The following is a 27,637-nucleotide window of genomic DNA, read 5'->3' on the forward strand; positions in this document are numbered from 1 at the left end:
TCCTGGAGGGACTGTGTGGCCTTCCATGCTGATAAGGGTCCCATCTTGTTGTCGAAGTAATCCACAAGAATCTTGGCATCCCTGTCTGCAAAACTGGGAGCATTATTGTTGGGCTTATCATTGACATGCAGCAATGCTGAAAGGAATAGCCACCTCCAGTGTTGGGAGAAGGCTGGTAGCGTTATATGTGTGCAATTAGTGCTGGCTGAGGAGGACACAGCTATACAGTAACTCCAAGAAATTCAACTCATGATTATCGGTAATGTCTACTCTTTCCCAAATGGCACCAGGAAATATCACCATTTTTAATGCTTTTTCAATAGTGTTAAGCATACAACTACTATTTAATACAGAAAAAATGACAATAATGAGTTTCTAGGCCTTTGGGTTTAAAGATCAGGAAAACGGTTGCTTGAAGTCAACTTTAGGAATATAAAGGGAGCCATATATTGTATTGAAATAGAGAACTAATTGGCTCAGCAGTGGTGTACTGGAATACACCTCTGATGCTAATTCAAGTTGCCTCAACAGCTTGAGACTTTGGTATTGAGAATGTAAAGACCAGTAAATTTGTTGGGTTTTCTGTCTGGTCTTGTTTAATTTCATTGATGACTCCATCTTCTGCTATGGCTGCTAACTATACATTTTTTCGCAATATATGCATGCTTAGGTTTGGGGAAGACACATGGCAAACACAATGAGTTTCCATGCAAGGAATGTGGTAAAGCCTTTACCCAGCCCAGCCACCTTAAGACCCACATGAGGTCACATACAGGTAAGAGCTGCAGCATTAAAACTATTTACCAAAAATGATAAAACAATTGGGTGCATTGACAATATTCTGTTTTAATATGCACTGACACTAAGATGGTGCACAATTTGCCCACCAAACCCCATAATGTGAAATTAAATTCAGATTTTCTTATCATTCTAAATTTCTCACAGTTTCCTCAATCTTAGGGAAAACATTTGAATCACATCAGCAAATCAGAAAACAAGTATTTTACCAAATTTTTTGGAAAAATATTTTTTGCAATATTGTCTGCTTTAATGCTTCCAATAATTAATGATCTAATTAATCCTGATCTGATCACTTTAATCATAACTCGATTTCAAGTGACCAGAAATCAAGCACAATTTTAATGATTGTAATTGACCATTTCCAAGATCCCATTCAGTTAAATGCACTGTGCTTAGATATATTAAATATCTATTTACTGTATGCAAGCACAGCAGTCATAAAATGATGTGCAAAATGAAGTTAGATGATTCGCCATCAAATGAATGAAGTACATACTTACTAAAAAGTCTGGATTTATATAAAGTGCTTAGCTGAATCTGTTTAATTAAGATTGAAATGGATAGCACTTCATTAGCTTACCTGTCTTAATTGCCCCAATAAATTTATGTTTGGAAAATATAACTGCTGCAGCTTGCCTGAGCTATTTTGAATTCCTTGTCTCTGTATTGGTCACAGTATCTGTTAATACTTTTCTTTGATCCGCATAATGTTATTGTTCATTCTCATTGCATTAGATCATTTAACTAGGTTCTGTCAGTTGATTAGCAGAGTAGCTGTCAGAAAATTTATTTATGCATTGCAGTCTAGGTTCAATACAAGATTTCAGAGCCTATCCAAACCATCTGAAATGTGAAAATATGCCTCTGCTGGGGCAAACCAGCAAAGATGGCAACAATACTATAAGATGATATATTGATGAGCCTCTGACTTGAGGCACAGGCTATATCGTTCATCTTACACCCACCTTTCCCTCTGTATTTGTGTCAAGTCTTCTAATTTGGTGATTGCACTCATGATCAAACAATGCAAAGTTGAAAGATGTGATCGGTGTTCTGCAGTTGTTACAACACAACATCTTTGTAATCCTCATTGTCAGATTTAGAATCCGCTTCATGCAAGTTTGATCAAATTTATTTTAAGCTGCAAATCTAGTGTGTGGTGTAGTTCTCATATTCAAGGGAAACAGGAATTTGCAAGTTCCTCAGTGCTGATTAAAACACCTGCCTGGGCTTCACTTTGGTGATTCCATCCTGAGTGCTCAGTGTGGGGTGTACTGTAAATGCCACCTCGTTAAATGATAACTGTCAATGCTATCATAGCATTACTTCTTTCAAAATATATTTTAAAATACTTTCTTATATTATGACGCCAGAAGTTTTCAGAATTGAGTGTCAGCCACTGGCAAGAACAGAGCAACCAAACTTTTAAGGAATGCTGTGAATATTTGACTGTGTTGTACAAGAATATCAAATAGAAATTATATTGCATCTCCTTAGAAAATGAGAAGAACTGGGCTTTCAGTGGTTGACATCTGTTCCATTTACATGCACACAGAAAACTGAATGGAAAAATAAAAGTACAGACATCCTGGGACTGTGGAGCCCTTTCACAAGAATGGCGAATGCCTGGCAGGCAACTGAGTCTAATTTACTGAGGAAAGGTCTTGGATAAACATAGAGCTGTATGTTAGTCATTGAGAAAAACATAACTCGCTCCAAGGATACACCATGATCCAGTTCAATGAAATGCAGTACTGAACAAGTAGACAATCGACTAAATGGTCTTGAATTAAAGACCCTTCTTCGTTAAGCTAATTTGTGCTGCATCACTGCAACTCTCACTATTTTCCAAATGCTTTGAAATTATTTCTGTATCACTTAATCACGTGTGTCGTTGTTCTTTGGAGTTAAGTAAGTAATTTAGATGGTGCTATCCCTTTTAAAATCAAATGATTTATATTAAAAAATTCCAAAGTTTCCAGATGCTCTAAGTTTTTATTCTGAGATTATAAGGATATATTAGCAAAGGGCACAACAAGAAAAGATACCCCCTTCCTCAAAGTAATAAATGGGGCATTCAGATTCATTGTTTAACAAGCTCTATAAAGCAATTAGTGTAATTTAAAGCACATGTGTCTGCATTAATCAGAGAGAAGTCACTGATATACAAGCTCTGTTACTATGGTGTAATGAAATTTCTGCTCTTAATGGTTTAAAGGACAAAAGGTCCAAAAGAAACAAATAAGCATTTTGTTGTGCTTTATCACCAGCAATTAAAATTTATTTGTAACTTTCAAAATAAGCATGATGAACATAATATATATACTTCTGTACTTGACATTGGGGACATTTCCCTATTACAATGATAAAAATGGTGCAGTTGTTACTGTCTTATATATAGTTGTATCTATGTATTGGTCGGCAAAATGCCAGAATATCTCTTATCAATAAGCAGGTAAAATGTAGAGCTGTTAGACTTGCAATTGAATTAAAGACCATGATAAACTCTCTAAAAAATAGCCAAGTTCTAGAAAACATCTTGCTGGGAGGTACCCCACTGCCATCCTTGATGGATGTGTCTGTTCAGAGGAGGAGAAGTCCCAGTGGCCACTTGGGTTTTGAAATGTTCTACTTATTTTTCCCAACATGACCTTTTTGATATTTACATGTCATTGCTTTAGTTTGAGCCATTTCATTCATTTAGGTTAAACTTCTTAGTGTTTGCTAAACACCACATCATTTATATGAATTTTTATTTAGATGCTTAATCAAGAAGCATCCAAAAATAGCTTAACAGATTCACTATCATCTGCATAGATAAAAGATGGGATTACAATTTGGGTGTAAATTTTCTTAAGGAATTTCATTGACGGACATGCTGTGAATTTCTAGTAATTTCTTTTAATGTTGGATTTGAAACATTTACAGTTTTTATTCTGTAGAATCTAGATTTTCCTCTGTTATTGTTGGCTTATGTGATATCTGATAATAAGGCTATAAGTATTGCATTTGACCAGGCAAAAAGTGACATCAGTAATGATACTTAAATTGACCTTGAGTTTCAAAAGCATTTTGATAGCATATTATCAATAGTTTTCCTCAAAATATAAATGTAGTTCTAAACTTAAATCATTAAGCAATCTGTGAGGTTTTGAGTGATAGTTAAGCAATATTGCTCATGAGTTTAAATGAACAAAAGGAGATGCAGTAAAATTCAACACTTGGGATACCCAAGAGGGATAAGTAAATTTCTATTAATAAATCCAATGAAATAACAGCCAACATTTCACTCAGGTTATAACATTTTTATTTCAATTCTAATATAATATGATTTTGATTCTCCCATATAAAGGCATCCCAGCTGACAGGAATATTTTTGGAATCAAGATGCAAACAGCTGCAAATGATGGAAATCGGAAATAAAAAAACAGAAAATACTGGAAATACTCAGCAGGTGAGGCAGGTTTTCTGCATTTGGTGGATGTTCTTTCATTGGAACTAAGAAAATTAAGTATTCAAATGTGTTTTGAGTTGCAAAGGAGGAAGTATGAAGAGAACAAAATAAATATTAGAACTATGGTGCTTTGTGTCCAACAGCTCCAGGATGGTATATATTTTTTTCTCTCATCTTTTCTAATTTATCTTTGTTTATCTTTCCTCTAGTCACATCAAATGTGATTAATAAACTTTCAGCACACTTTCTCACCTAGTGCCACCAACACTCAGTCCTTTCCGTCCCCCTCCTATACTGATGTTTCCTGTAGTCTCTCTTCTTCTCTTCCTTCTCTGCAACTTATATTTAATTTTGGGCTTTTCTTAGTTCTATTGAAAGGTCGTTCATCTGAAATATTAACTCTTTTACCCCTTCCACAGATGCTGCTTGACCTGCTGTGTATTTCCAGCATTTTCTGTTTTTTTTTAAATTTAACATTCAATGAATATTTTCTTATGACATAGAAAGAGCCTTTTGTCCCACCAAACCTATGTCAATGCCCACAGCAATCCCATCAATCACAATCCCCAATTCATTTCCCTACATCTTTCTCTATCACATGCCCAAAATCTCCACCTTGTTTCTTCCACTAGCCACTTACCTTCTGGGTAAATTACCCCAACAATCAGCACGCCTGGGGGATGCGAAACGGAACAGAGTGCGCAGGGGAAGCCCACGTCATTATGAGGTGAACGAGCGGCGTGCAATCTCCATGCAGACAGCACCTGATCAAACCAGGGCTACTTTAAGCTTTGAGATGTTTGCATGGTCAACAGTGTTACTGTGTCCTGCTCATGGTGCACTGATTTGCTGTGGAAGCTATTGCTGTATTTGAAAACATTGTTGTGACTCCTTTTCCCTAACCAATGTCAGATTGTTTGGACTGGAGAGCAAGTATAAACAGAAATTCTTCCGAAGTATCCAACGATTATGGTGCTTTTTCAACTGAGAAGAGAGTCTTATCAGTGTGAGTTGTCCCATGTTCTAAGCAACATAAAATTATAATTTGGCATACCACATTGGTTGCTATCTTGTGTCTATGTGCCTGGCAGGACATTAATAGAATTAATTTGTCACCCATTTTACACCTTGACAAGTTTTATTTTGCAATGATTTCAAGGAAAATAGGGTGAGAGTAAAAGGCAAGTGATTTGTTAGTAACAGGTCAGTCAATTTTGTTAAATGAGGTTCTGACAGAAAGGTTGAAAGCAAGTGTTTTGTACCAGTGCTCCAATGCAATGTCTAAAAGTAAGTACTTCACAATTAGCATTCATCAATTCAGTAGTAGGTGTTGGTTACTATGTTTGAACTTTACTGTATGTCAGTAATAACATTCTAAAGGAGCTTTAGTGTTGAATTTAGTAATGAAATGAAATCACTACAAATGCTAGAAAAGCATATTTGCCACTCACTAGGTAACCAACATCACAGTATCTTGTAAATATAATGGGGTCATTTACTAGAAATCCATAGTTCAGTAACCCAGCAAAGCATTTAGGTAATACATTGTGAACTCTCTGACAACACTTTTTGGCACAGTAAACACTAAATTATACAAAGATTGAGTTGAAAACCAAGTTTAGTGCAGATCTACTTATGAGTCCACAAATCTGAAATTGTCTAATTCACTGTGATTGAACAGGGCCAAAGATGCACATAATGGACTGGTGGGCAATGCACAAGTGCTGTAAATGCTATTGCATTGTAGAAGGAAATCTAATTCAATATACTTATTTCATTCAAGTAAAGCATTAGATATAATACTTTTATTCAAAATTATGCAGCCCTACCATAGTTTTGAGGACTTTTTTTTTGAACATTCTGTTCCCATGACATCTGCAAAGAGATATTGTCTCCACAGAGTATAAGCAGCAGATGCATTTTCAGTCTGGGTTCAATCGTGTCAGATGATACAGTATCACTATGAAACTAACTCTTGGTATTGCTTTCCTAAATGCCCAGTAACTACAGATTGATTAGCCTTGCATCAGCAATTGATTAAATATTATATTTAATATTTATGAATAAAGTTGAGGTTATCCATCGAAAATTGGTATGCAATACTGTTTCAGAATAGGAAGGTGTTTAGCTAACCTTTTGTGATGACATGATAAGTGTATATCCTATAATGGAATGTACTTTCAAAAGTGATTCAATAAATCTTGAATGAAAGGCCTGAGAACTGGATTTCCATGGTAAAATTTAGAGGACAATTAGTAATTATCTGAAAGCCAGGAAGGAGCAGTAGCTAATTAGAAACATGTTCTATGGTTTGGAGATAAGTTCTGCCAAATATCCCAGAGTTAGTACTGAGCCACCAAATCTACAGAGGTGATGAAAACTCAGAATGCTTAAGTAAGTGACTTAAAATTGTAATTGGAGCTTAAAGGCAATGATGGTTTTGTAGTTTTATAAGTGAAGTGTGTCTGGGGTTTGGGAAGGGGTGGAGAAAGGAATCTAATTTGATAAAAAGCATATGAAAGGTATGAAATTTATAAGTAAATAGAGCAATGGAACAATGCCATAGGAAAATGTGGGACATTGTGCCGTAAAACTAACTAGGATACAAAACAGAAGATATCTGTTGGTAATAGGAGGATCAGTTTCTATTGGCTCCAATTTTCTTTTGATCCAAAGCCAATCAAAATGATCCAATGAGTGCATATTTCACTCAAAAATTCAACTGCAAATATCATTCAGTTTTTCATATATACTTATTGCATAAGTATGCATAGACCCAAGTAAAGGTAGAGATGAGTCTAGTGCAAGAGGGGATAGAAGACACTTGACATAATACAAGGACACTTCATCGACACTTGCTTCAAGAAAGACAAACTAAAATTAAAATTAAACATTTTTGAGATCAAACTTTTATTCAGCAGCTCAGATTTCTTAGTAGTGATTTATGAATTCTGTAAGTGTGAATTTCTAATACTTAAACTGCTGTATCACCAGAGTTAACTGTTTTAGTATCACCCAATAAATGAAAGTTTATCATTGATATGAAAAGCACTTATTCACATAAAGTGATCAATAGAGAATGGGTCTTCCAAGTAATCTAATAGAATCAAATGCTCCAAACTTACTTAGATATTGTGAAGGGAACAGAATTTCTATGCTTGGCTCTCTTAGATATACTAGCCTTAAAATGGGCAGACAGAAGTAGAACCAATTTCAGAAATTATTTTTGAAATTTTATTTTTGATTTAAAGAATCTCTATGGTTCATACAGGCACTTGTAGCCTGGTTCATTGAAGGAAAGTCCTAAAGGACACACATTGCATTTTACGTTTTTTTCAAGCAGGTATTGAATGCTTAGGTTCTTTTGGGCCTCCGCTTTAGAATATCTAAATTTTTGCAAATAACTAATGCTCAAGTTTTAATTAAAAATGCAGCAGGTAGCAACTGAAGAACTTCTTTAAATATATGAGAAATTATTAAGATTCATTTGCAGTCAAAATCCACTGGAATTTTGGCTGTAACTGAACAAGTTCTGAAGGTGGCTTGAAGCTTCTCACCAATGACGGATTTGTTTTCAGCCACAATGGCTGTTTGTTGTTTAGACATCAACCGTGAAGCTAAGCAGCCACCTGCTTGAACTACTATGGTAAATTGCATACTTGAGATATAAGTGCAAGTATTACAGTTATACAAAGTTGAGATGCAATATCATTTTTGTGGTAAATGTTGGTGTTTCAGTTGTAATTTAGTCTGCAATTATACAATTGTAAATCCTGTGGGTGTGTTATCACTCCTCTCTCCTTAATGTAAGGATAGTTTGACCTTTGACTTGGGATATTAGACTGGCAATATAAAAAAATTGTACTGTTACAAGAACATACTGCCTCCCTGGAAACTGGAAAGCACTAGAGTAGCAGTTGTAACAACTAATGCACATTTTCTGCTTGTACAAGGTTAAAGAGCCCATTGCTGAACAATTTCCTGGGCCCCTGGTCAGGACACATGCTCCTACACTGACAATTTTTGAATTTAGAAACTACAGACAAGTGCATCTCTCCAAAGCTCTGTGACTCAGTAGGAGGATGGGAAAAACAATAAATACCAACATTCGAGGTTTTTTTAAAATTAAGTAGAAATATGGAATTGAAATTTGGATTGTGTTTGTTATTAGAATAATAATAATGTCAAATTATTCTATTTTTGTAATGCTTGCAGTCTAAGTGAGTCACAAAGTTGGAATCTTAAACCTCCCCCATGATAAATTATCAAAATATATTTTTTATCTAACAGTGAATCTACAAGTGATAGAGATCTGGAGTTGTGCCTAAGTTTGAATAAGCACTATCAATGCGTAATTGTTGAGTATCATCAGCTTATCCATCACATTGTATCTTCAGACCTGTGATATAAAGGTTGTCTGGTACTGTGTACAGTTTAGTATATACAGCAATGTTCTAATTTAATGCTGTGGTAACAATGATGCTTAGAATCAAGACTGTATTCTATGACCAGGTATACAGCTGGTCAAAACTCGTGTGGCCTCCCTATGTATGAGAATAGAAAATATGTTTGTGAATTTAAAAGGACAGAACACAGTTGCTGGTAATGCCTTATAATTTTAACAGAATTCCTACAACTAAAAACTGGGGCATTATGATCTTCCCATCAGTTTAATTTCTCCACATGAGCTAAAGTTCAAAAATATTGGTCAGAGCTAACTTCCTTCAAAGATCTCAGAACCATGCATTGCAGCCTGCAGCTGCTCGTCCAACCACCTGTTCACTGTTAGTTAATGCGGGGAGGAGCCTAACCTTCCCATTGAAACATACAATGACGTTTCCCCTGCTGTTTATGGCATGAGACATTGATGGAATAGCCAGCTTAAATGGAACAATTTATTATTATTATTATTATTATTATTATTAATAATAATTTTGCTAACAGCTATCAAAACTGAACCAGCACCTGTTTCTTGTAATTTTAAATCTTGAGGCCGGCTACTGTATATATGTCTAATTGACCAATCTTCTATTCACAACCTACAATTAGAAACTGAAAAACTTTATGATATAAAATCAGTGATAAAATTAATCTACAAAATGCATGAAAATTAAAGCCATATTTTTCTGTTGATTTCTGTTAAATACTTGCCATTTATCAGCACAGTATATTTTTGTAATTTATTCCCTGTTTTTATCACTATGATCCCTACATGATATGTTTTTTCAATTGTGTGAAAAGCAGACTGTAAATCCCTTTGGACAGATCTAAAACATGCTGCTACACAGTGCCGAACTGGCCTGTACCATCCTGGGGGAAACAGGAAGACATCTTGTGTAGATCTTTAGAAAGCTGTAGTCATTGCCTGATAACTTAATTTTAAATATTTTGACAACTTTTAGTTTGTAATGGAGTTTTTTCAAATTGAATTACTATTTGGTAATACATTCAATATAACATGTATCAGAAACATTAAAAAAAATATTCCCGGTGGTTGTTTACAGAGAAAGAATATGGCTTTAAAGAACAACATGGGAGAAATTCAACTTTTCCAGTTTTCAGTATGAAATGAACTACAAAAGGCTCAAGTCCAATTGAACATTGGGTTATATCTAAATGAAATAGATGGGCTGCAGATGCCAATTTGATATCCTGATGTAGCACACCTGCCAAGCAGGCTCGGCACTGAGCCAACAAGCAGAAGGCTCTTTGTCTATTTCTGCTTTTCCTGGCTCCCCAGAAAGGTTTTGTACACATTCCCTCAGCAGTCTCTTCAAGATCCATCCTCAACCTGAACACCCTGGATCTGGTGACGTAAAGGCAGACCTTGACCAGTGTTAATACCTGCCTGTTTTTGAATATTATACCTGGATCTCACAATGAGCAGTATGACTCCAATTTACAAACACAAACCTCACCAATCACGTGGACACCTTGAATACATGAAAGACTCCAACTTCCAATATTGCGACCAGACCAGATGTGCAGCATTGCCAGCCAAAATATGCAGGCCAAAAGGCCATTGATTTCCTAATAGGTTGAATTTCTCCCCCAAAATATGTGTTACATGTGGTTTATAGAGTAATAAAATCCCCAAAAATTATTTTATAAATTGTTGAAAATGAGTATGATATGTAGGTTAAAACTGAATAATGTATTAAAAATGTTTGACAATGAATGATGGGTAATTAGTGGTTTTGTACTAATAACTTGACACTTCACGTCCTATCAGATCTATTTGCTGAGCCATAACTTCAGCAATGCATATAAGCTTATGGCAGTGTCTGAGAGTTTCATGCCTTGCTTTAATATTAAAATTATAATGAAAGAGAGTACGTTGCTGAGATGCAGGGTGACCATTTATGTTTATCCACAAAATAAATTATTAAAACCATAGCAGTACTTTACTGAATGATAATGTGAAAAATATAAATTTAACCCTTGTTAGCTCTGTCAACTCTGGAGTCAGTGTAGATTTACCAAACAATCTGCTGAGCGCAATAATGGAACATTTGCATTCATTGGTCTGGTGGACAATTTATTTCAATTATCATCCATTAAATTTCAGCAGCTTCCAATTTCCAAACTGAGCGTACAAGGCTGTTTTTAAAACTCAAAGATTATTAATAATTTGCTGTTGACTCAAACAAAGGCAGCAGCCAAACTCCAGATTTTGTTCTCAATTTTAATGTTAATTCTAGGAAACTTTAAGCTACCAATTATTATATAAACTAACCGTTAAACTTCCAAACAATAATTTTATTTAAGAAGTTGATTTATTCATAAGTAAATAGAATGCAGCGTGACTAAAAGTGCAATGGTTCAAGCGGCAATTATTTGATTTATAAACACAAAAGCTTCAGTGTTGTAGATTGTAAGAGCTCAGCAGTTACTGTACCTTTCAAAACTAGCATGTAACCATATCTGTTTTAAAAGAGTGATTCATATTACTTCCAAAGCATGAGAAACTCTTTCTCGTCCCCACCACAGGAAACTCGAGCCTGAATTTAATGAGCTTCAATTGGAATGTGGCCTTTGAAAAGTAGTACATTTTGAAAGATGGAACATTAAATTTTGTAATGATGTAAAACATCTTCAATTTTTGACAGGACAATGGAATTTATTGTGCTTTATGGGCCCAGTGGTGATTCAAAGGTCATTTTTTGTATGACTTCTCAGACTAGGGCAATACTGAATGAAAATTAAGTTACATCTGTAGAACATTTTTTTTATCTATCTGTTAGAAAAGCAGAGTGCTAATGAAAAGATCCAAAAAGAAAGACATTCACTAAACTGCATGCAGGAAGATAATCAAAGATATAAGAGGCAAGAGAGCAGATGGGTGGAGAAATTACTTTACATCTGTAGTAAAGTTGGTCATTCCCTCACAAGCCATGAAGCAAATGACATAAACACAGGAGAGAGCATTCTAAAAGCACACTATTTCAAACTTTATAGTTCCTGTTGAATCAAATGAAGATATCTTAAAGGACTGATCTATTTTGGATACATTGGAACTCCTCATTCATTAACTTTGAACTGTTCAATGCAAAGAGGTACAAGTTTGAATTTTTGTATTTCTTTAAAAATATTGATCCTTAATTATTACAACTGCAGAACATAGAACAGAGAGGAACTTCTTGAGCAAAAGAAAAAAATGATAATTTGTTTATTTGGATAATGACACATCTGGGGATCTTTGCCAACAGGTGCAGAAGTCCATTTGGACTCATCTCTGACATTTGGCTCCTCCGAAGACAAAGATAAATTTTCAAATGTTTTAGTTGTTAATGTGCTCATGGCTTTGATCATCAATACCCACTTTTAACGCAACCTGCTCTTCTCATAGTATGACAGAATATTCTGTGTGTTATACATACAAGCTGGAATCATACACAGCATGCAGCTGGGGACATTGATCCTTATGTAATAATGCCAGCTCTGTCTAACTGGGCCACAATAATCCAGCCACTGCCATATGTTACAGGAAATCTGGGTCTTACTTGTGTTATTTAAAGGATTTTCTATAGTACTCAAGATTTTTGGTGACTAGATATGAATGAAGTTTGTTAGGGGAAACCCCATAAAATTGATGAGCTAAATTGGGGTATTTCTATGCAGAGCTGTAACTGGGGTGGATGTAGAATCTCCAGCTGGTTGCCCTTTGTTGTCTATTCCACAGGGCTTCCAAAACGGCAGAGAGGTCAAGCTGTCAAAAGAGGCAAGAAAAGGAGGAAATGAAAGTTCTAGCCAGGAAGGCCTATCCAGTCAATATCTTTGTGCAGTTAAACCAACGTTGTCAGAGATGTTAGATTTCAATCTGATCCACGGACTTAGAAAGGACATATGACATCTCATGGCTTTATTGAAGGACAAACATTTCTCCCTTAATTAGTAACATCAAATCTACATAAGTAGCATCCTTATTTAATAAGTGAAATATATTTCTTCAGGAACAGAATTAATATTTCAACAATTGCATGTGACCTTAATGTGTTCCCCAATTAAATACCAATTCACCAGCAGATAAGAATATAAGTCAGCTTGTCTGCTTTGATGCAGTCTGAAGATAGTCTTAGATTATTAACAATATAATGTTGTTATAAATCAAAGTATTGAGTACAAGATTTGGAATAGTATTTTCAAGTTATATAAGACATTGGTGAAGCCTACTTTGGAATATTGTGTGTAGTTTTAGTCACCCACCTACAGGAAAGATATCAATGATATTAAAAGAATACAGAGAAAATTTCCAAGAATGTTGCTGGGATGAGAGGAGCTGAGTTATAGGGAATACATTAGGTTAAATACATTAGGACTGTATTCCCTGGAGTGCAGGAGAATGAGGAGAGATTTGAGAGAGATATATAAACTTATTGATGGGTATAGATAGGGTAAATACAAGCTGATTTTTTTTCCCACTGAGGTTGGAAGAAGCAACAACTAGCAGTCCTGGGTTAAGAGTGAAAGGTAAAATATTTAAGGGGAACATGAGGGGGTACTTCTTCAATCAGAGGGTGGTGAGAGTGTGGAGCTGTGAGCAGAAGTAGTGATTCTGGGTTCGATTTCAACTTCTAAGGGAAATTTGAGTAAGTACATGGATGGGTGAGGTTTGGAGGGCTGTGGTCCAGGAGCAGATCAATGGGACTAGGCAGAATAATAGTTTGGCATGGACTAGATGGGCCAAAGAGCCAAAAGGTAGAGCTAGCTCAATGACTCTGTAAAATGACAGCGAGGACCTTGTTAAGGTAAAGAGTTGCTACAGTCCCATTTGTATTATAAAAACGGAAAGAAACCCTATGGTCACTTTTTCAAACTATTAGACTGACGATTAGATCTTTACCAGAAACCATTTCACGCAGTTCCATTTATGTGCTTGTAAGTTTATGCAGAGCTCTGTATTCTTCAAATTCTCAGTAGTGTGAGCAGATGGAGAGGAATTCAATTCTCCCATGTCCCTTGTAGGATTGCTGTAAAAACAATCTTAAAATTAGGGGCATAAATGTAAAAGTGCCATCTGGTTATTCCTGGAATCATTGTCAAATCACCTGCATGCAGCTAGATCTTCTCCCACTGAGTTAATCTTATTGCGCGATTTCTATTTTCCTATTAAATATTATTAATTATTGTTTAACTATATTTACAAAAGTTCTGTAAATTTTAATATGTGAGTCATAATATAAATAAATTTTATAAACTAAAGTCAGTGATAGCTAGTGGAAATAAGATATCTTATTAGCTCTGCAGTTCTTAGATTTATTTTCCTTAATTGGCAGTATTAATTGGAGTAAATTGCAAATAGAATTAATAGAATCAAATGCCAGGAGGTTAGTTACATTTAACTTTGAATTTCTCCTCCTAGTGTTTAAACAATTGCTTCTCATTGTTTAAAGTTAACGTAGTTGATAACACTAGGGATTCAAAACAGCTTACAAAATGTCTGTGAGGTCATTTCAAAGAAAACTAGTTGGAGGTCCGTTCCTCTGCAGTGACATAAGATACTCTATAAATTAATACTTAATGCGTGCACATTCTGGGAAATACTTATATCAACTACAACATCTTCTCTCTCAGCCCTGTTTTCCATTGTGAAGTCAGTCTCATCACCAGCAGCAATGTGTCAAAATAATATTACACAATGAAAGATGATTTATTCTACTTTTTTAAAAAAACAGACATTTATATACTGTCTGAGGGTAATATAATAATTTTCTAACAGTAATAAAAGCACTCTGCACTTCAGCCTAATAGTTTGCTTCAGCACAATTCTGACAACTAACTGAATGCTGATAGTATTTATATTATAACATATTTTACACATGAATCATTGAAAATGCCTTGTTATTCTCCATCATATTATGGAAGATCTTCATCTCATCTGAGACTGAGGCTTGAACTGATTTGTTCTATTTCTGCACTGAATAAGGACAAAATGTGCTGACTTGGCCGTGCTGGCAGTGTTCACTAAGATATGGGTCATTCACGAGGTGAACAATTGAAATTCCACTCAATCTCTTCAGTTGTCCTTCACAAAGAAGCAACATGGCATTGTTTACTAGTTGAAGAAAATTAATAGGTTCATAAATTAATCATAGGCCTAGCCTATACATGTGCCAGGTCCATGATGGCCTGAGAGATGAGTTATTTAAGCAATGCTGGTGAGCTGCAACCTTGAGTGGCTTACCTACCTGTCAGGTTGAGATTCAAGTCTGTTCTCATGTAAAGAAAACTGGATGGACCGGTCATGCCCAGTATGGAGAAAACAGTTCAGAAAAGGGCCTTGAAAATGCTGGCAGCAAACCAAGCTTCACTATGCACTCTGGAGCAGTGTTGTCAATTGATCGTTTTCTGTGTCTGTCTTTTTGAACATCTATGAATCTCTTGAACCTCTGTTGGGTAGGTTGTCTTTGAGCAACACAAGCATACACGCCACAAGCTCCACCCCACTGCTACTTGAATCTCGTGTCTCAACTGCTGCAATCAGCAAAGGAACCCCAGCTTACACGTTTAATGAGACTAATATCATTTGGTATTGGGCTGCCTGCATAACTAAAAAATGCCTTCTCACATGTGAAAATGGCAGCACTTTGGCATCAACTCTGCAAATGTAAAGCACAAAGCTATAGAATGAACTTCTCTGCAAACCACTAATTGGGCTGCACTTGGAGTATTGTGTGTAGTTCAGGTCACCGCACTACAGGAGTAATATGACTGGATTGAAGAACATACAGAGGAGATTTACCAAGATGGTGCCTGAAGTAGAGATACTACTTAGGAGAGAAATTGGATAGAGAGATACATCATGGTAGTAGGATCTTCTGTCTTATTATGCCCACACCTCCCTTTTACACAGATGTGACCAATTATCCTGCAAACCCATGTGTCCTTGGAATATGGAAGGAAACCAGAGCACTGGGAGCAAATCCATGCAGTCACAAGAAGAAAATGGGCTTGTTTCCTCTGGAGTGAAGGGGCTAATAGATTATAGGAAGCATAGATAGTCAAAATCTTCTTTCTCCATGGTTGGGGTCTCAACAATAAAAGGAAATAGAGTTAAGAAGAGAGGAAGGATCTGGGAGTTGAGTATCGCACACAGAGTAGCTGATATCTGGAGCATGCTGCCAAAGAAGGTGCTGGAATTACTACGTCTGCGGCATTTTGGTTGACATTAGATAGATAAAGATAGAAGAATGCAGTCCTGATGTGCACAAATGGGATTAGTGATAGGGGCAAAAGGGTTTATGTGGACTAAGTGAGCTAAAATTAGCATCTATGTCCTGAGTAACTGCCTAATTCTCCTAATGATACTGTTGACATCATTCCACAATGTGTTAAATGAGGTTTAACCACACACCATTTAGGTGCTTATTCATTGATGATCTGAGGTGAAAAATGTTGTTTCCAAATTCTATAAGACATATATATTAAGCACAAGAAACCATGACCTATGGTGTGAAAGATCAAAGAGTAACATGCATGACTTCAAGTTTACATAGCATACCTCAGCATAGTCCATGTTAAATATCACCTTGACAACCACAAAATGAAAATCTCCCCAATTGTATACAGACCAACACTCTAAATTTAATAATAGTACTAAAACAAATAAATTGTACCAAAACTTCTTGATGATGACAATAAGAACACATTATTCCATTAACATCAAGATTCTACAATGTCTGCAGGAAAATATTTATTCCAGTTTCAGTATAAAACAACTCACGACAATCAATGAATTTATAAACAAACATTTGTAAAAGGTGTTTTATAAATTTCCACCCTACATTTACAGCATGACCTCAATATGGATAGAGATTGAAATGATCAAGCTGACTTCTTTAAACTGCAGTACATTTCCAGTGAAAAGAAAATAGGTAACTTGTTATGGTGATGCCTCTATAGTATAGAATAATCTACAGAATCATCACAGTCATGGTCATATAGGTATAATGCTGGATGATGCCTCTAATTAATAATATATACAATTAGTTCTAAAAATTGATCTTCTGTGAATCTATTTATTTAGGCAAACGATAATTAGTCAAGGGGCAGAGATACACTTACAAACTCAATTAACCAATCAGCTGGTTGGAAAAATACTTTGGTCTCCAACCAGACTTGTAGTCTAAAGTTAGGCCTGAGAAGGTGGCTGTATCTGTTCTGCAGTACCTGTTACTGGGTATAATTTAACTTCATATTAATGTAGAAATATCAGCTTTCTGCAATCTTTTCAGAGTTGTGTGGCAATAGCCAAGGCTTTGAAAGTTCCAAACTATTCAACATTTCAGAAAATTCAAACAAGTCAGTCCTATACATTTGTTTTCAGTGTTCCTGTCAATTAAATAAAACAAACAGGTATTGTACATTAAGTCAAATTTTAAGTAAGTTTGAAGATAGTTATAGGTAAGTCTGGACCTCAGTTGGTGGATGGAGGAGAAGCGTTGATTTGAGGATTCATGTGAGGCTAGTGTTGCAGGATCACAGAGGACTGCAGAGCTGAGTTTTCTTACCGAGACCAGAACATGTAATTTTGAATCTTCTTGTGCCAGAATCTGGTATTCAACAATGAATGAAGTGACAACAGGTGACTTTAGGCGAGGGGAGGTGGGGGGGGGGGGTTATGCGTGCAATATGAGCAGAATTTTGTTTTTATTGAGCTTATGGAAGATGGAAAATCATTCAAAACAAAATTGAAAATGGTGAAATAGGTAGTGAATATTACCAATGGTATTGATGAATAATACTGGAATAAGCAGCTAAGGGCTAAGAAATGGCTTCAGTCAAAGTTACCGCAAGAAATACTCTCCCTGAATATGATAGTTTAATCAGGGTGGTTAAATATTCTTTACTCTAGAGGAGAGGTGTACAAGGATAACTTTTGCATTAAGATGTGAGCCGAAGTTCAGGAGGATGAGTGGGTTATCCAATCACTTTGACAGTCAAATTATAGTAATGGGGCAGTTTAAATAAATTGTCTAGGAAAGATTTGGTTTTGAAAGGAAAGTTAACAGTACTTGCAGAGAAAAAAAAGAACAATGTAAATTGCAAGCCTGTGTGAGGTGAGCAAGGAAGTTGAGTTGCCAGCCAACAAGTGGGAATGGTGTAAAGCAGTGGTCCCCAACCTCCAGGCCGCAGACCGATACCAGGCAGCAAAGCATGCAGGGGTGCAGCGGTAGCTGGAACACACCCAGCACATCTTTAAGAAAAAAACCCAAAATAAACAAGCTAATTAATTAGGTGCTGCCCAGAGGCCAGTCTTCATTAAAGGAACTGAGGTGGAGAGGGTCAATAACTTTAAATTCTTCGGCATTAAGGATCGATATTTCTCTCTCTGAAAAGTGTCAGAGGATCTGTCCTGGGACCAGCACGTAACTGTTATTATAAAGAAAGCATGGCAGTGCCTACACTTTATAAGAAGTTTGTGTAGGTTCAACATGTCACCTCAATTCTGACAGCCCTGTCTTTTCAGCCTGTCTGGGCTGCCGTTTAAATTGACCAAACAATGGAACAGCTAAAGGCTCCAGCGTGCTGGAAAGAGGAGTGAACATCGCGTAGAGCAAGTGAAATCGGCAATCGCCTCTGATCTGGGCCGACACTTACGTGCCAGGCAACACCTAATTAATTACCTTGTTTATTTTGGCTTTTTTCTTAAAGGTGTGCTGGGTGCGCTCTGGCTACTGCTACACCCCTCATGCTTCGCAGCCCGGTATCAGTCCGGACCCCGGAGGCTGGGGACCACTGGTGTAAAGAGAGCAAGAAATAAGTCCCACAAACAAAAGAACTCAGGAGAGAAATTAGAAGAAATAATTAGTCGTGATTTGATTTCTCAGTTGACCTGATGCACATTTCAAAACTTCCTGAGAATATAGTGCATACATGCAATAGCTGCAGAGGTAACTTCATGTCTCTGCTATCCCAGCATGGAAGCCATGCCCACAGGAAGCAAGCATCACTGATCTTGTAGTATGGGCCATAGATGGACTTGACAGTATTGAATTTCTGGAACTCATGCACTGTTTCCACCCACCATCTGTTCATTAGATTGCAAAATGCCTTTTATTCCAAAAATATACCTTATAAATGCTAAATGAAGGTGATCACCAAGGGAGGCTATCACATAAACAACTCCTGCTGTTGCAGCTTTCATCAGTATAGACATCACCAATAAAGAAACAACAGTGTGATTATCGCTCATGATGGTACTCTCGGTCGGATATCACTAATGCCGTTATTACTATTAAGATTATCATCAACAAGGCTAGCACCAATAAGGCTCTCAGTAATACGACTATCAAAAATGACACTTTAATCAATATGGCTATCACCAATTGGGTTATCACCAGCTGGGCTTTCTCCAATAAACCTTTCACAAATAAGGCATTCGTTGATATGGGTGTGGCATTGATTCTTCACCTATACTTCTTGTAAACATTCAAAGTCTTTTATTGGAACCCTTGAGGAAATCTGGCCAATTTCTTTCCATTCAAATCTTTTGAACAAAAGCTAGGTATGCTCTATAGCCTCTACTAGTTGGTCCTTGCAATCTGAGGCAACGGAATTCAAAACATTACAGTGGCATCATAGAGACCTAGAAGCAGAAGAAGGCCATTCAGTCACTTGAGCCTGATCCCCCAGCCAGGTAAATAGAGGGTGATTTGAATATTAACTCTATTCACTCACCTTGACCTGTCATTCCTGTGAAACAAAATCTCAGTAAATTACGTTTTGAAGCTTTCAAGTAACACTCACTGAAACTCACTTGGTGGGATTGCTCCATATTTTTTTCCTGCCCTTTATTGTGTAAATGAGACTTTCTAACATCACCACTGAATATCATCATCTTATTCTAACCTCCTGAGTGCACAGCTATGGAACATTACATTTACCAACTTTAGACCATGGTGGACATGCCGTCTTCTCATTTATTTTGCCTTTCAATTCAATATGGACAATATCTGATGTGTTGACTTTGCTCATGTATTATTTTCACTTAAAGCTGATTGTTCTTTCAATGATTGCCGTCCACTCCGGCCTAATTTCAGTTCCAATGCAATTTCTACAAAGAACGTCAGCTATTGTTTACTTTTTCCAGTGCTGATGAACTTGGCACATTTTCAGTCATTGTTGGCCTCAACTTCAACTATTTCTAATATATGTAAAAGTCCGATATGACAGCTAAAAGCAGGCCCTGCTTGGTTTGAGTCCTGTAATAGTTTTTTTTTTAAAAATCACAATGAAGTGGCCAGAAAACTGGCCCATTTCCATAATCCAGTGGTCATTAAGTGAAATGGATGCATTCTTAAATCAACACTTAAAAAATTACCTCATTCCCTTCAGCAAGACCTTGTGCTAAAAGTGTTGCAGCAAGAGACAGAAACCTTGATTCTCGAGCAACGCCTCCTGTTATCTGCCGGTCTTCTAGGAGGTCCTGCTGGAATAGGTCAAAGCAAGGAGAAAGTTTTTCTTCTATCCTAGTGCCAAAAGACATTTGAAGAAGGCATGGTGATACAGGAGAATGTTGCCATCTGCAATGGACTTTAGCGATCCTGGAAGAATAAAACATGTAAGTATAACTCTTCCTTCTTCCAAGTTTTTCAAAAAGACATAGCCGTCCCCAACTTATCCATTTCATCCAATACTACCTGGCAAAAGAAAGTACCATTTCTATTATGCATTCTTATCACAAAGACACATGTTGCTTCCTTGTCCCATTTACAAATGTACAGTCATCAACCTTTGTTAAGTCACATCTTCCTCATCTTTATTACATTTCACTTCTTGGCATACTCAGTGTCTGCATGTCAAGCTGAGCCCAGAGATCTGCACCTTATCTTGAATGGGACATTCACTAATTCACTCTCTCACTGCAGGCACAAGCACAGAGGCCAGGAGAAGACTGAAACCAGAAAAGGTCTGTCAGAGCTGAGTAACAAGATCAGTAGTCCCACAAGAGTTGCCAGGATTGGACAGAGCAATACTGGGAGCTCTCTGACTTTTATTAGTAATCCTCGTGACTGCCAGAAAATTCACAAGCACGCAGTTCCATTCTGCATCAAGATGCTTGTCATCTGCTCCGTCCAACATCTCAATGCTATCCTAATTCATGTTTGATTTCTCTTTCCTCCAGGTCCTTCTTAAGTGACAGAAACACCCCCATCCATTCCAGAAAAAAAATGACAACTATAGCAAGGAGGATCCTTCTGAGTAGGCACCATCAGACATCCACTCACTTGCAAAGCACCAACACAAAGACTGACAGTCTAGCTGGAATAAAGAGTGAGGTGGAGTGATCTACTCATGGTGAAGAACTCAGTACTAAACAAAAACGGCAGCAAGACCTTCTCCCTGCCTCGTTGAGCTGGAGAATGATCTGCACACTTTAGAGTCACAAAATGGGAAGAACACTTGTTTTACGCAAACAATTATAGTGTCTATAAAAAATATTCACCCCTCTCCGAAGTTTTCATGTTTTATTGTTTTACAACGTTGAATCATAGTGGATTTAATTTGGCTTTCTTGACACTAATCAACAGAAAAAGACTCCTTCGTGTCAAAGTGAAAATAGATCTCCACAAAGTGATCTAAATTAATTATAAATATAAAACACAAAATGATTGATTGCATAAGTATCCTCTCTTTTGAAGTCAGTATTTAGTAGATGTGCCTTTTGCAGCAATTACAGCCTTGAGTCTGTGTGGATAGGTCTCTATCAGCTTTACACATCTGGACACTACAAGTTTTCCCCATTCTTCTTTACAAAACTGCTCAAGCTCTGTTAGATTATGGGGATTGTGAGTGAGCAGCCCTTTTCAAGTCTGGCCGCTAATTCTCAATTGGATCGAGGCCTGGATTCTTGGCCACTCCAGGACATTATTTCTGTTGTTTTCCATTCCTATGTAGCTTTGGCTTTATTCTTGAGGTCATTGTCTTGTTAGAAAACAAACCTTCTCCCAGGTCACAGTTCTCTTGTAGACTGCATCAGGTTTTCCTCCAGGATTTCCCTATATTTCACTGTATTAATTTTACTCTCTACCCTCACAAACCTTCTAGGGCCTGCTGCAGTGAAGCATCCTCAGAGCACGATGCAGCCACTACCATGCATCACGGCAGGGATGGTGTGCGACGATGGGCTTACGTCAAGCATAGTGTTCAGTCTGATGGCCAAAAAGCTCAATTTTGGTTTCATCAAGCCATAGAACCTTTTTCCAACTGACTTCAGAGTCTCCTATACACCTTCTGGCAAACTCTAGCTGAGATTTCATGTAAGATTTTTTCAACAGTGGCTTTCTCTTTGCCACTCTCCCATAAAGCTGCAACCAGTGAAGCACCTGGGCAACAGTTGTTGTATGCACAGTCTCTCCCACCTTAGCCACTGAAGCTTGTAACTCCTCCACAGTTGTCATAGATCTCTTGATGGCCTCCCTCCCTAGTCCCCTTCTTGCACAGTGACTCAATTTTTGAGGACGGCCTGCTCTAGAACAATATACAGCTGTGCCATATTCTTTCCATTTCTTGATGATTGACTGTACTCCAAGGGATATTCAGTGACTTGGAAATTTTCATGCATCCATTTCTTGATTTGTACTTTTCAATAATCTTTTTGCACATTTGCTTGGAGTGTTATTTTGTCTTCATGGTGTAGTTTTTGCCAGGATACTGACCTTCCAGATGCGGGTGTATTTTTACTACAATCAATTGAAACACTTAACTGCATACTGCAATCTCCATCTAACTAATTATGTGACTTCTAAAACTAATTGGCTGCACCAGCGATGATCTGGTGAGTCATATTAAAGCGAGTGAATGCTTATCCAATCAATTATTTTGTGTTTTATATTTGTCATTAATTTAGATTGCTTTTGTAGAGATCTGTTTTCACTTTGACACAAAAGAATCTTTTTCAGTTGATCAATATCAAAAAGAAGCCAAATTAAATCTATTGTGATTCAATGTTGTAAAACAATGAACGTGAAAAGTTCCAAGGGGATGAATACTTTTTATAGTCACTGTATATGAGCCATTGAAATCTTTATCAGGAAATTTTGCCACTATAACTCCTAACATATGAGGGGTCAACTCCAGCAACTGCTTTTGGAAAATTGCTGGAAGATCACCTGCTGCAGAATAGACACTGGGATGGGAAATTTATGCTCAGCCTCTGAGGAACTTAAGGCCACTTTAGACATTCTGATGATGAAATAGATGAGGGCATTAATGGACTGCTTGTCATCTGCAACCTGTTCTCCCAGAGAGGAGGAGGTGTCAGGTCCAATACTGCACAAATAGTGCATTACAAACAGAATGGTATGTGCTGAGCTCTCCCAGTATGTCTGTGGCTCAACAGCATCCCATCCAGCACAGTTCGTGGGATAAGTGAAGGCAGCAAAATCAAACCAACGGGCTCTGCTCTGTGCAGCTACTGAAGCTTGATCATTGAGTGTCTCAGTGATCAGAGGAGCATTTCAGCTCCTTTAAATACCAATATGTGGTCACTTATCTGGCAGATCGATTCATTATAATTCTGTGTTTGATATGACAACCAACATGTTTATTACATTCAGAACTTTGATCTACAAGTTTGTTTAATTACAGGTATTTCCTCTGTATGTGTTTAGAACCCGATAGGCATGAAGCTTAGCTGAAGGATGTCAAATCTCTTAAGTAGTCACCAAAGTTATCACAATATCAATTTCACTTAGTGGTGGAGGCAGATACATTAGTGAAATTTAAGAGACTACTAGAAAGGTATATGGAGGAATTTAATGTTGGGGGTTATACGGGAGGCAGGGTTTCAGGGTCGGCACAACATTGTGGGCCGAAGGGCCTGTACTGTGCTGTACTATTCTATGCTCTATGTTCTATGATTCTAAACTGAAATGCCTACTCTTGCCCATGTTTGTGGGTTAATCATCCAATTCTTTCTATTCTAACAATATGTCTTTATTTTAATATGCCTTCTCCAACTCTGATTCTCTTGGCATTAGTCGGGATGCTGAGAGCTAGCATAAACCTGATGGACTAAATGTCTGCCTTCTATGTCACAGGAAAATATGTGATACATATCAAACTGAATAGCAAGCTATTATAATTTTGTCTTTTCACATTCACCACATATCTGTAGACCTGAATGATATATGCAGGTGACTCTGCATTTTGGAGTGACGTATCTGTAATGCGCATGCTTCGGGAAATGTGAGTCGAAAGAAATAGATTTTGCATTTATTTACTAGCTCTCTCAGAAAAGTTTATAAAAGTGATACTTTTTTTCCATTTCCTAGATTTTTTTTGTAATGATTAGTGAATTCTATAAGGACAAATTTTGGTTACTCTGTAATGTGAGATCGGCTGTACTGTATTTGGAATTGAAAAGTGGGAGAAAATGTAGCAAATAGCTTTCAAACCAAAAGACATTATAATTATATTTAAGTAGTAAATGGGAATGAGAGTCTATTAAAGTTGCATGAAAGTTATAATGGATAATTAGGAAATTGTATATTTGTTAAATGAATACTTCACAGTCATTTTCCCAACGGCAAAATATACAAAATAGCTAGTACGTGGGAACCCAGAAATATTAAGGGAATTGATTTGGTGGGTTGAGTGCAAGTTTTAAAACATGATAATGAGGTATACAATAGAGCCTAAGATATAGATTTCCATGACCCAGTACTCCAGGATATTAAAGGAAATGAGTGAGAAAACTGAAATGCACTAGTGATAATTTTCCACAACTCCTTAACCTAAGGAATAGTGCATTTAGATTAGAAAATGATGCGCATGGAAAGGTGGAAAGACACCAGGAAGCCACCAAGCTGTCAGTTTAACATTGTGTGGAGAGGTAATTGGAATATTTCCTCACATCCGCTTGCATTGAACATTTCAACAAATCTTGGAGAAATGATCCAAGATATGTGAAGGCATGTGCGACTATAACTTTTCAGTAATCACCACACTGATGACAGAAGAGTATGTACAGATGTCTTTAAATGGACTGCTTGAAAGCAGGAAGGTGCAAGAAATGGTTAACTCTGCAGCATAAGTTGAGAAATGATTGGTGGCTAGGAGAGGAAAGGTTACGGAGATAATTGAAAGGTTTTCTGTTTGGTGCTATGTGACATGTGGATTTTTCATCACTCTTACTATGTGTCAAATGTTAACTGCATTTATTGAGCAAATAAGAAACGAATGTTGAGTTGCTTATCCAAGTTTCCAGATGCAGTAGGAGCAGGAAGTTACAAAGGGATGTAGATAGAAAAGAGAGTAGACAAAACTTTGGAGCTTAATATCGTGAAGAACATACTCATCTGCTTTCATTCTGGCAAGATAAATAGATCATTCTATTGGTATTCAAAACAAGGATTAGACATTAGCTTTGAGGAAGAAGCCAGAGAGTGATAGTAGATGTTTGCTTCTCTGACTGGAGGCTTGTGACTAATGGTGTGCTGTAAAGATCCATGCTAGGTCTGCTGTTGTTGTCATCCATATCAATGATCTGGATGAAAATGTGGTTAACTGGATCAACAAATATATGGATGAAACCAAGACTGGCAGTGTAGTGGACAGCAAGGAAGGCTATTATGGCTTGCAGCGGGATTTGGACTAGCCGGAAAAATGGGCTGAAAAAGGCAGATGGAATTTAATGCAGCCAAATGTTGCTCTTCAGTAGGACCATCCAGTGTAGGTGTTACACAGAGAATGGTAGGGCACTGAGGAGTGTGGCAGAACAAAGATATCTGGGAATTCGGGTCTATGATTCATTGAAAGTGGCATCACAGGTAGATAGGGTCATAAAGAAAGCTTTTGGCACATTGGTCTTCATAAATCGAAGTATTGAGTACAGGAGATCCAATGTAATGTTGAAATTGTATGAGGTGTTGGTGAGACCTACTTTGGAGTATTGTGTGTGGTTTTGGTTACCTACCTACAGGAAAGATGTAAACAAGATTGAAAGAGTACAGAGAAAATTTACAAGGCTATTGCCGGTTCTGGAGGACCTAAGTTATAAGGAAAATTATGACTTTAGTCCTTGGAATGTAGACGATTGTGAGGAGATTTGATTGAGATATGCAAAATTATGAGGGGTATAGATAGGGTAAATGCAAGCAGGCTTTTTCCACTGAGGTTGAGTGGAACTATAACCAGAGGTCATGGGTTAAGGGTGAAAAATGAAATGTTTAACGGGAACATGAGGGGAAACTTCTTCAGTCAGAGGGTTGTGAGAGTGTAGCACGAGCTGCCAACACAAGTGGTGTATGTAAGTTCGATTTCAATGTTTAAGAGAAGTTTGGATAGGTACATAGATGGTAGTGATATGTAGGGCTATGGTCCCGGTGCAAGTCAATGGGAGTAGACAGTTTAAATCACTCACAATAAACTAGAAAGGTTGAAGGACCTGTTTTTGTGCTGTGTTTTCCTATAACTCCATGACTCTGTGACTCTATGACCCCATTACTGTATTTTCTAATTGGCAAACCTTTATAAAAGGGGACTGGAATTCAAAAATGAGGAAGTGTTGTATGCAGCCTCGCATTCAGAATTTATATTGCTTCCAAAAGTTGTTTCTGAGTTGTCATCTTCCAAAACTCTATAGCTTATGGATTGGTTTCTACAGATCGGAGGATGGCAAATGTAGGTCAGGTATTAAAAGGGAGAGCGAAAGAGAGTGAGAGAGAGAGAATGAAAGAGAGTAAATAAGGACATACAGATCTGTTAGCCTAACAACAGCAGCACAAAATGCAAAAGTCTACTTTAAAGGATTTGATATCACGACACTTAGAAAATATCAATAGGATTAGGCAAAGTCAGCCCGGATTAATGAAAGAGAAATGGTTTTTGACAAACCAACTGGAGTTTTTTTGAGATGTAACTGGGAGAAAAGATAACTGACTTTCAATAATTGTGGAATTTTCAAGAGATCCTTGATGAACTGTAACATACAGCACAAAGGATTTATGATAATACAATAGACTCCAGATTTCAACAGCCACTAATGTGGAAATCCACTGGCCCAGCATCTAGTTCACTCATTAATCAGAAATAGGAAGCAGAGGTCGAGAGTTTTAACAAGGATACAGAGTCAGGTGTCCACAGCGCATCCAGGGTCAGGGTTCTTGCTGTTGTCTGAGCGTGTTAGCGTGGAGCTGGAGTTGGGAACTGGAACATCAGGAGGGCAAGAAGACGGGTAAGTTTGTGACTGCCTTTGAGTTCCAGACTGCTTCTATATTCCCCACTCCTTTTACACTTAACTGGTTCATTTACTGCAAAATTCATTATATAATGTGTAAAAAAGAAAGTGAAATAGAATTTGTTTGTGTATCAGTAGGACGAACATCCAATAATCTCGCTAATCTGCTAATCAGACACCGCCATACCCCCTAGGGTGTTGCATCATTGGAGTTTTACTGTATACTGACAGACTGAAAATTGGAAACCGAGGGTAGGCGGGGTATGAGTAATGAGGTACTGCAGGGAACAGGGGCTTTGGCTCCGACTATTCACAATATCCATCAAAAATTAGTAAAGTATAATATTTCTAAGTTTATCAATGAGATGAAGTTGGTTGGAACTGCAGATTCTAAGCAGGATACAAAGAAGCTTCAAGATGATAAAGGCACATTGTCAAATACAAGACAGATGCATTATTACATGGATAAATGTGGTTATCCACTCTGGTAGGAAAACAGAAAGACAGAGTAAAATATGAACGGTGACAGATTGGAAAATGTTGATATAGAAAAGGTGCAGCCAACAGGAAAACAAATTGTATCTTGTCCTTCATTGCAAGAAGTTTGAGTACGAGGGTAAGTAATTCATACAACAGTTACATAGGGCCTTGGTGAGACCACACGGTTCTGGTCTCCTTTCCTCAGAATGCATCATCTT

At 37.2% G+C, this 27,637-nt stretch overlaps 1 protein-coding gene across 7 annotated transcripts in view; it reads left to right on the forward strand.

The window, feature by feature from the left end:
- znf536 (zinc finger protein 536) overlaps window positions 1-27,637 on the forward strand; it is a 504,062-nt gene that overhangs the window by 397,893 nt on the left and 78,532 nt on the right. The window contains exon 7 of one of the 7 annotated variants that reach the window (XM_072279693.1): window positions 4,154-4,255. The exons of 4 other annotated variants lie outside the window; for them this stretch is intronic. In XM_072279693.1, the coding sequence (XP_072135794.1) occupies window positions 4,154-4,224 (71 nt within the window). In that variant the 3' untranslated portion in view covers window positions 4,225-4,255. Of the gene's footprint in view, window positions 1-4,153; window positions 10,389-27,637 lie in introns of those variants that run through there. 2 more of the 7 variants (XM_072279692.1, XM_072279695.1) reach the window with 2 other exon arrangements.

This window comes from Mobula birostris, chromosome 15, assembly GCF_030028105.1.
Source record: "Mobula birostris isolate sMobBir1 chromosome 15, sMobBir1.hap1, whole genome shotgun sequence".
NCBI classification, from domain to species: domain Eukaryota; kingdom Metazoa; phylum Chordata; class Chondrichthyes; order Myliobatiformes; family Myliobatidae; genus Mobula; species Mobula birostris.